This window comes from Chenopodium quinoa, unplaced genomic scaffold, assembly GCF_001683475.1.
Source record: "Chenopodium quinoa cultivar QQ74 unplaced genomic scaffold, ASM168347v1, whole genome shotgun sequence".
Classification (NCBI taxonomy): domain Eukaryota; kingdom Viridiplantae; phylum Streptophyta; class Magnoliopsida; order Caryophyllales; family Amaranthaceae; genus Chenopodium; species Chenopodium quinoa.
The window spans coordinates 5,289,879-5,300,609 of record NW_018745650.1 but is presented as its reverse complement, the minus strand read 5'-3'; the positions used below and the strand labels follow the sequence as shown (position 1 = coordinate 5,300,609).

The 10,731-nt window shown below is 33.7% G+C and overlaps 1 protein-coding gene across 1 annotated transcript; it reads right to left on the bottom strand.

The window, feature by feature from the left end:
- Positions 1 to 3,214: 3,214 nt before the first annotated feature.
- LOC110716832 (cytidine deaminase 1-like) lies at positions 3,215 to 4,914 on the bottom strand. The gene has a single exon (XM_021895477.1). The coding sequence runs from the start codon at positions 4,453 to 4,455 to the stop codon at positions 3,454 to 3,456; it is 1,002 nt and encodes a 333-aa protein (XP_021751169.1). The 5' UTR covers positions 4,456 to 4,914; the 3' UTR covers positions 3,215 to 3,453.
- Positions 4,915 to 10,731: the final 5,817 nt, after the last annotated feature.

Sequence of the window (10,731 nt, the reverse complement as noted above, 5' to 3'; positions counted from 1 at the left end):
ACTAGGAATTTATATCAACTAATGTAAATTGAAAGGACAATATTTTTTGCAAACTTATATTTTTATGCAATTCTTTTTTTTTTTTTTAATAAAACAGATTGATAGTTTTTTAATCCCTTATTTTAAAGGTTTTATTTTATCAATATACTAAAAAAAAAAATATATCTTTTCATTTTATGACTTTAAAATTTTATTAACTATTCGTAAAGTCGTAATGTAAATGTAATTCAAAGGATAATATTTTTGTGCCCAAAAAAAAGTTCATCACTGGATATAAATTTTTAAAATGTTAATCCACCAAGTAATTTGTTTTGTTAGTTAATGGTTGGTGCTACCCCTAACCGAAAATCCTGGATCCCGCCACTGCTTACCTCGTATTTTATTTGAAGAATTCCGAGCCAGTCTTAGCATTTGTAAACCTCCCGTTTCAATTGCTGGGGTGTGTTAGAATATATGATACATATATTCTATATTTGTATATATCTCCTAATTTGTTAAAGAGTTTATCATATATATATTCTGTCCATATTCTTAGCTAATCAGTTGCTAGTTTCTAGGCTAATTATACTCTTTGTACATTGTATATAATCACATGATTCTAATGAGAAAAGGCAACTCATTACATTCTTTCATATACTCCGTAAGTAAATTAAAGGGAGTCCATTTATCAATGAGGCAATGATACATACTTTAGTCGAAAAAGCATGTGTATTGATTGGATGGGATAATGTCTCATCTAAAAATCTTGTGAACAATTATTTTCTAAAAGTTGACATTATCAATTTATAAATTATGCTAGTGTTAGCATCAAACTTTAAAGTTATTAGTAAAGTCATTGATGAATGCCTATAGTATAACACACTCAAAGATGATAGGCATAAAATAAGACTCAAAATGTAATTGAGGACCCCTATTCAAAAGAAACACTACCATACTTGTTTGTTTGCATTCAATATATATTTTGGAGAAATTCTACGTTATAACCTCTAATTTTGCGTTTTTTACGCAGTGTCCCATCTTTTTGAAAGTTACACATTGTAACCCTCAGGTTTAATTAGTAACCATACAGTGACCTTGCCGTTATCCCATCATTAACAAATTCCATTAGGTTGTTTTACTCACCGTTAATGGGGCCCACTCTCCACTAATTAATATTTTTTTTGTCAATTTGAGTGGTAGAAAATATTTCGTCATAGGTTTTGGGGGACATTTCGTTCCTTTAGATCCAAATTGAGCTCAGAATTTGACAAAAAAATAACGTAAACGCCTCATTTTGCGTATTAAGAGATGTTTCAAACGCAAATCGGACTTCTTTTTTAATACGCAAAACGAGGCATTTACTTTGTTTTTTTTGCAAAATCTGAGCTCAATTTGGGCCCATAAGAGCCAAAACGGCCCCCAAAACTTTTAAGATACATTTTCAATCATGTAAATCGATAAAAACATATTAATCAATAAAGAGTGAGCTCCACTAACGGTGATTAAAACAATATAACGGAATTTGTTAATGGCGAGATAACGGCAAGGTCACCGTGTGGTTACTAATTATACCTGAGGGTTACAACGTGTAACTTTCAAAAAGATGGGGCACAACATAAAAAATGCAAAACTAGAGGGTTATAATGTAGAATTTCCCTATATTTTATATATTAGATTCATTCACTTTGAATTAATTCAATACTAACTCTAATACATCAGATCAAACAAGGCTTAAATTAGTAAAATGATTTGCAATCAATTTTTATATGACATACATGATTAGATGCATTCACTTTAAATTATATTAATTCCAACCCTAGTACACCAAATAAGCTTAGCCTATTGAAAGTTTACATATATCTTATAGACTTATGGTCATGAGGTTGTAGGATCAAATCTATAAGTCATTCTCTTACTATTTTACTTCATCTCCTAAGGGTTTTACCTGCTAACTCAATCCGAAATGACATGAAAAAGTTTAAGCCAAGTAGGATCTTAACAATAATTTTTTTCTCAAGAAAATCCAAAGTAAAGCATAAAAAACTACGGAGTAATTTGTATTCAACTCTTGAAATAAGAATCAAAACATGACATCATAGAAGAGGGTGGAAAGATCATACGAGTATTTACTTATACTTGAGATGAGCTGGTGGATCATATTATTTATCTAAAATCCAAGCTGTCTATGAGAATATGCAAGTCTAACGTCTACATCGACCTATCCTCTAGTCATCAATAATGCATGCATATACATCTACAACAATAAGTGAACTACATGTAAAGAAAACACCAAATTGAAATGAAAAGGACCATATCTAGTCTACTACTATAACACTTTTCACCATTTTAAAGGTTGAAGAGTAAGAATCCTCTAATTTTTTAAACAAAAGAGTTTGTGTGCACATTAATCTTTCTTACACAACTATTATTGTCGATACAAGTACAACGTTTCTCTCTTATGGCTGCAACTTTTAAGGCATTAATACGTGTACGACTACAATTAGTTGTGGCCACTACGAACAAAAAGAGTTAGCTTTTTCATTGGTAAAAATTTCTTTGTTATGAATCATCTAGTGTCGTTACATGGATATTAACTAGTTTATTTGGTCAGGTTTTTAATTCAGGTAACTAAGAAACTTATAATGTCTTTATTGGTACGATTTAATCTTTAAGGGATTTATTAAGTCGTGTTCATCATATATAAATTAGTTTATGATGTAAATATTACGACGTACATTTGTTATTAAAAGCGTGATTCACTTACTATCAATGTAAATTATCAAAACTTTAACTTTAATAAATTTCACTTATAGATAGTTGAAAATATTTAAGAGCAAAGATAAGTATAGTATATCGTGGAAATATCGAGTGAGCCAAACTTTTAAAAACAACATAAGTATAACAAAGTTGTTACGTGTTCGCTTTGAGTGGGTCACGTCTAATTCCGGCTAGGTCACAATCAAGTTATCTCATATTGAGTACACTTTAGGTGTGATTCATGTTATTTTAATATTTAAGCCTAATAATTGGATCAAACTAGATTGTTAAATGTTCATCTACTAGTGTAGTACTAGTATATAGACCTCTCAAAAAAAAAAAAGTTAAATTTTTCTCTTGCTCGCTGCTCCTTTTGGCATGATCAATTTGAGTAAATTATTAAATGAAACAGTATTATATGTAGTACGAAATAGATATTCTGATCAAGTAAAATCACCAACAACTTTGCTCACAGCTGTTTCACATAAAAGTTTTCAACCTTTTCTCCTAATCAAAGGGCAAAATTAGATTATCAAATGTTAAACTACATTACCCATTTTAGAGACAATAACAAAGTTACCATTATTATTGTTTTTTTTTTCTTTACACAATAATGATCATCAGAATTATTACAAATAATCGATTACATGAAAAAATTTCCGATGTTTAGATCGTAACAATAAGTCAATAGCAACGAAGAACCATCACCAATTGTCTTTACTCTTTAGCCGTCTTAGCAGAGCTTGATTTTTGGCAACGTAACACACGAAATTCACACTTTGGAATAACAGCATTTAAAAACAATCTTGCAGTCTCTTCTTGCCTAACAACAGCACCTTCAACTTCGACCAGAACAGCACCCACAATCCTCTCGTAATCAGCACCTACGTCACATCCGCCAGTCCCAAACCCGCCATCAACAGCCGTTATGAAAGCGATCATGGCAGCTTGCACAGGGCCGATACTCGGGTTAAAAGCAGCAGACTCCATGTAACACCCCTTGTAAAATTTTCCATTCACATCAACCAAAGCAACCCCAGATGGACTACCACTGTAAGGTGCATGAGACCGATTCGCAGCCTCGAATGCAGCCGAAACCAATTCTCCCACCTCAAATCTCGAAACTACATTACACAGATTACCCATTTCAACGATTTTACCATCATCGAGAACCAAATTATTATTAATTGTTTCCAAAATTAGAGGAACAGTTTTATCCAACAGATCATGTGGACCAAATCTATTAGGCAAAAAACAAGATAATGGCCTAAACCAATCCGATTCTTCATCTGGGTATCCATTAATTTGTTCAGATTCTGATTCCTGATCATCATTTTTATCCAAAACAAAGATCTGAATATCTGGGGCACCACGAATTTCTTGAAGAAATTGACGACAATGCCCACATGGATACGCCGAAACGACGACGTTTTTGAGATGGGTTTGAGGGTGAAGTGAGAGATTTGTGATGAGACATTGTTCAGCGTGGATTGAATGATGCAGGGGTAATCCTGGAAATTCGACATTGACGCCGATGAATATACGGCCGTCCGTAGCTAAGCCAACGGCGGCGACGGGGAAGCCGGAGATTGGTGGACGAGCAAGCTTTTTAGCTGATTTTGCTATCAATGGTAAAAGGTGGACTACGGATTTTAAGCCGAGTTTGTTTGCTAGTGTTTGTGCTTCGGATGATTCGATCACAAATTTGAGATCATCCATTTGAAGAGAGATTGGGGGAATAGAGTGTATGTGTTCCGATGAAATTGGGGCCTTTGGGGGAGGGGTAGAAGATTATGAGTACAATGTGGGCTATTTATAGTGGAGATTTTATTTTTTTATTTTCTTTATTTTTTGTTTTGCGTGTGAGTAAAGTACTAAAGTAGAGGTGATCATGGATCGGGTTTTTGAAAAACAAAAAAAAAGTGTTTGTGTAGGGTAGATCTTAGGCTGAAAAGTCGAGGTTGAAAACCGATAAAATTAGGTTGAGGAGGGTTTTTCAAATTGGGTTGAGGTTTGGTCTCATAATAGTGGATTGTCAAATAGCCCGATTTTCGCTCAAACCCTCATTTTTTTCAAGATAGGTCGGACTGGCCGACAAATCTAAAAGGTGATAATAATTTTTGTGCAATTTTCACGAAGGGCAAACTTAATATTTTTATGATTTTTTTATTGAAAGACACATTACATGTACGAGTGAGGTATAGCTCAAATGATTAGAGCTCTCCTCCCACTTTCAACACGTACGGGTACATGTCGTTCTTCTAGCTCTTAATATGGAGTACATAAAACATTAGATTTTTAATTTTTATTTTATTTTATTTATTTATATATTTATTTTTGGAAATTTTGACTTTTGATACCATAAAAACACATCGTTTTCAATTTTGCTACCTCTTAAATTTTTTTTTACTTTACTACCACCTAAAATCACATTATTTAAATTTCACTACCACTTAACGGAATCCGTTAGGGTTCCGTTAAGTTTATTCAAAAAAAAAAATTAAAATGTTTTTTAAAAAAAAAAAAAAAAACCAGCCACCCTCAACTGCCCCCCCTCCCCCTGCCGGTGGCCCATTCGCCCCACCGGAATCGGCCCCCCTCCCCATTCCCCCACCGAAATCGGACCCCCCCTTCCCTTACCCTTTTCGGCCACCCTAAACCTTTTCGATCTCCGGTGACCCCTTCGAAACCCCAACAACCCAGCCACTGCTCCTCCTTCCCCACTTCAACCCTGCCTCTCTCTCCTCCTTCCCCAGCCACCAATCATTGCTCCCCTTCCCCGTCAGCCACCCCTCCCCCATGCCCGCGCCGGCTGCCGGCGACCCTACAAGTGAGAACAAAATTCCCAATTTCATCCCCAATCTCCGCCATTTCGACCCCCAAAACCTTCAAATTACAGCGAATTTCCGGCCAAAAATGGCCGACATCAATTCAATTAACTACTCTAAAACCCAAAGAATTCCTAATTTCACTTTCTTAGACCCTTGATTTTGCTTGTAATTTGGTGGATGGTTCGATTTCTGGTTCGGTTTCAAGGGGTTCGCATTTATCGAGCTCGATTGCGCAATTCATGGTTATGGTTGGGAGTTGTCTGATTGTTTTAATGATTCTGATTTGTTAGGGGTTGTTAGGTCGAATTTGGTTGTATTGTTCTCTCATACTCCTGCTCCAATTACAGGAAACAATGGCTCTCAAATCAGGTTGCAAGTTTTCCTGCGTTTTCACTTAAGATTGAGCAAGTTCCGGTGCTGAGAGTGGGAAAGGGGAGAGAGGTGGGCAGTGAGGGTGGGGGAAAGGGGAGAAAGGTGGGCAGCGTGGGTCGCCGGTGCCGGAGGATGGTTTGGCTCCGTTAGCCGGCACGGAGATGGGGGAGGGGTGGCTGACGAGGAGGGGGAGCAATGATTGGTGGCTGGGAGAGAGAGGCAGGGTTGAAGTGGGGCCCACAAACAACAATAGTAACAAATTCTGTTAACTGGCAGCAAATTTTAACAAATGTACTTTTAGGTGATAGCAAAATAAAATAAAATTTTAAAGTGGTAGCAAAAGTGAAACACATATGTTTTAGTGGTTGCAAAATTGAAAATAGCCTTATTTTTTGAAAGACATTAGATTTTTAATTTTGGAAAAACTAATTTGTATAACAATGTGGGCTGTGTTTTTTTTAATATTCATAGCACATTCTTAATTAATATGTTTCTTAAAGTTATTTACAATGTTATTTCTATTAAATTTTTTACGAACCTTATTTACTATCTTACCATTCCTTGCTCACAATTTTTACATCTTTCCATTCATTCTCTCTTATTTTTTCCACAAAATTTTCTTGCACACATACCTACTTCTTTGTTTCTTCCATTCAACCACCTCTATACATACGATCTCTCTAATTTTATTTACATTTTTTTTTTCTTTTTACAACCACTCACCACATCAATAGTTTTTCCAATTGATTATATATTATTGAATGAAATTATGCGTGCATTAACATTTTTCATTAATTTTATTGAAAGACAGTCAATGTAAGGGATAATTTTAACAATTTTATTCATAAGTTTAACCAATTAAAGGGTAAATTTTAATTAATAATTAATTTAATGGTATTTTAATGTGTATTTTCTTTCCATACATGTTATAAAGGATAATATAATTAATCTAATACATCATGATTGTTTTTTTAAGACTAAAATCTATGTACAAAAATGGTAACCCAAGTAATAAGAACATATGATATACCGAGGTGTAATATCGTAAAATAAACATATCAAATAGTACTTGGTTAGGAGAATAATAACATCAATCTCTTACTACCTGCGTTTCTGAAAGTTCGACTCACTTATTATTCATAGGGTCAAAATAACATAACTTTGACCACATTTAATGACTTATACAATATAAATAAATTAACATATAAGATCTTTTAGATTCCCCTTATTATAAATTTTTCAAATAATAACTTTTTATAATTTTCACTTATACATAGCCGAATATATTCATGGTCAAAGATGTTTATTGGAGACCGTACAAATGCAAAGTGAGTCGAACATTAAAAAATGGAGAGAGTATTAGTTTATAGGATTGATTTTCAATAGGCATAATTTGGAGTGAGATTTCTCTTATCCTCCCGCGGTCCCGCCCTCACCTATACTCCGTACTATACATTGAACCTTCGAACTATATCAGTGCACCATATTATATAATTGCTTGCAAAATCACTTGGTCAGAAAGTTCGACGAAAATTGCTACGACTCGTTATTTTTATAAAATCTAGAGAATATACACTGTCGCAAATCTTGATCCAAGATGAGATTATTAAATTGATGGGAAATCAGGAGTCCAACGAGGAACTTTCATGTAGAGTCCACCGAAGTTCCTAACAATGACAAGTTAGTTTAAGTACATACGTATTCGCAACAACCGAGTGATTGATCCTTACAGCTAAGTTACTACTATACATGGAGATATATGTATATTTATATTACACTAGGTTTATGTATGTATATATAAAATGTATTTTGATTAAAAAAAAAAAAAAAAAAACAAAAATACTTAGATAGATTTCATAGATCTAGCTTCATTTTTTACTGTATATTTATATGAGACTTTTTGACAATAACCGCCAACAATTGTGTTTTAGAAAGTAAAAAAACAAAAAAAAAAAAAATCAACTACCTACTTAACCGACCCCTTAAAGATGAAGTAGTCCTTGCTATTTCCCCCTGTTTTCTTTCTTCTCTCGATTCTCACTTCCCATTTCTTCCCTTTACATCTAAATTGGGACATAGCTTGACATTGAAATGCTAAAAATAAAATAGGTTTTAATAATCATTTCTCTTAGCTTGCTTTGCCACTTTAATTATTCTACGGAGAAAGGTATGTTCGTTTAATTGATAGGTTAAATTGGATACTTAATTTGGGGGTTTTCAATTGAATTTAAGGTTTAGGGTTTTCAATTTGAGAATTTTATTACCGGTCTAGGGTTTTCAATTTGGGAATTTAATTAATGGTTTACGGTTTGGGTACTTAATTTGGGGGTTTCAATTGGATTGAACTTAGGGTTTAGGTTTTTCAATTTGGCTCGATTATGGTTTTCAATTGAAATTAGAGCTAAGGGTTTTCAATAGTTGAATGAATTATGGGATTAAGTAATCAATTTGGTTAGCCTAATTTGTTTATAACTATACAAAAATTGATCAAACCCTAATTTCAATTGATTGATTTCGACAACATAATCAAATTCCCAAATTGATTAAATCCTTATTTCAATTGAAAAACCCCTAAATTAACTCACCTAGAACATGAATTTTGCAAACATACCTTTCTTCGTAACTGCATTGGAGATTCGAAGCAAGAACAATGAGTTTTGAAACCATATATTTTTTTTTCTTCAGTAATTCAATCTTAGTTTTTGTTCAAAATTAAAGAGGAGGTGAAGAAGAAATACTGGATATCCAGAGAGGAAGGAAGGAAAAGGAGGGAAAGACCGTTTGTGGGCCCCACCATGACGTCATCTTTGAGGGGTTGGTCAAAGTGGTGGGAAGTTTACCATTTTCACAAAATGTAGGTGGTAAATTTCAAAAAAAAAAAAAAAAAAAGAACAAAAAACAAAATAGTTAGGGGTTACTAAAACACCAAAAATTATTTGTGGTTATTGTCAAAAAATCCTTAATCATTGGAGAAGCTCTTACGTCACCTGAGATAAAGGAAATGAATAATTAAAGATTTCTATTTACAAAGAATTCTATAAGAATTTGATCTCGGCCTATCCGCATAACTTTTTGTCTATAGATTGTTGGTATAGGAGTTGTTTCATCTTAACCAAGGCCTTAGATTCAAGACTTGGAAACGAAATCATTTGTTGGAAGTAGGGGTGTTCAAAAATCGGCCCGAACTGAAAAAATGGACCAGACCTGACTAAACCAGAGGTCCGGTCTCCGGGTTGAGAATTTTAGTTTTCCGATCTTTAATCCAATCTAGTCCAAAACCCTATAAAAACTAATTGTTTAAACCTGGCCTACACCCAAGTGTAGGTACTAACACCTACACCCCCCTCCCCGATAACTAATATCAGGTTAAAAAAAATCCACCTTATCTCTCTCCTCATATAAATGCTAAAAAACGAAATATTACTATAGACACCTGATTGTGTCTCCCCAAAAACCAAACCCAGTGATGATTACCTTTCACGTCTTTGATTATTGAGTTAGGTGAAGAGTTGAAGAGTCTCGTGAAGTTCCCTTTAGTCTTGACCATTTCTAATATTTCTATAAATGTTTTTAGCCAAAATCATTTATTTTGTGTCCTTTTTATGAAAAACGTCAAAACCAGTTTATTTTTGTCCATAATCCTGGTCCAATAATTTTGTAGTTGGACGGGGATTGAAAAGAGCTTTCCAATGATATATTATAAGCCCAAATTCGAGTTATAACGAAGAAGTTATGGCCAATATACTAAACTGGGTCCAAACTGAGCCTTATCTGCGACCCAATGATCATGTGGAGGGTCCATTTATCTTAATTGTATTTCTAAAACCATTAGGATTTATCTTAATCTTCTAGAAGGTTGTTTTGGATTCTAATTATCCTGGTTTTAAAAGATAATGATTAAGAATTTTATTTTGAATAAAATGAGTGTTTTTAATAGATTTAATTCTGATAAAATAAGGATAAGTATGGATATTCGACTAACCCAATTTTATTGAAATTCAGATTCTGTACGAGTCTTATCTACTGAAAAGCATCGCATAGCGATGGATCCATCGCAAAGCGATGAAAATATCGTGCAACGATATCCCCATCGCGACGCGACGAAACCTGTTTTATTCCGGATAGAATTCGGATCGTATTCTGATCTTTTCGATCGTTTTTTTTATCTATAGATAGGGAAAAATTTTCTCCGTTTTGATTCACCAACAATCATAATCCTTATCTATCTAAGCTAAAGCTTATTCTTTCTATATCTCTCTTGATTTTCTTAACCTTAGCTTAAACACATTACAAACACATCACACCATACGTCCTTTGCAAGACTTGAATACTCCAAGCCTTTCTCGTAGTTGCCTTCGACCTCGACGTGAAAGGTTGATAGTTCTGAGGGTTTGGTCCCAAATCTATATTTCAATTCTTATTTGATTTATTTGTTTGATTAATTCTTTCTTGAAGTTACTAACATGTGTATTGTTTTGATAGAAAGAGATACGAGGCATCACAAGTGAGTTGATCTACTATCCTTATTCCATTGATATAGAAACAATGCTTAGAATATTATTTTAATTCCTAGTATCATGTTCGGATGTCTTTTTAATTCCTAGTATCATGTTAGGATGTCTTTTTTATTTCTAGTATCATGTTAGGGTGTTATTTTAATCATTCTAATATCATGTTTCTACTATCATGTTTAGGCTAAAGCTTTGATTTTTGTTTAGTGACATGCTAGGATTTGTTATTAATCCGTTTAGTATCATGCCTAGGATCTTGCTAATATTATTTTGGAGATATT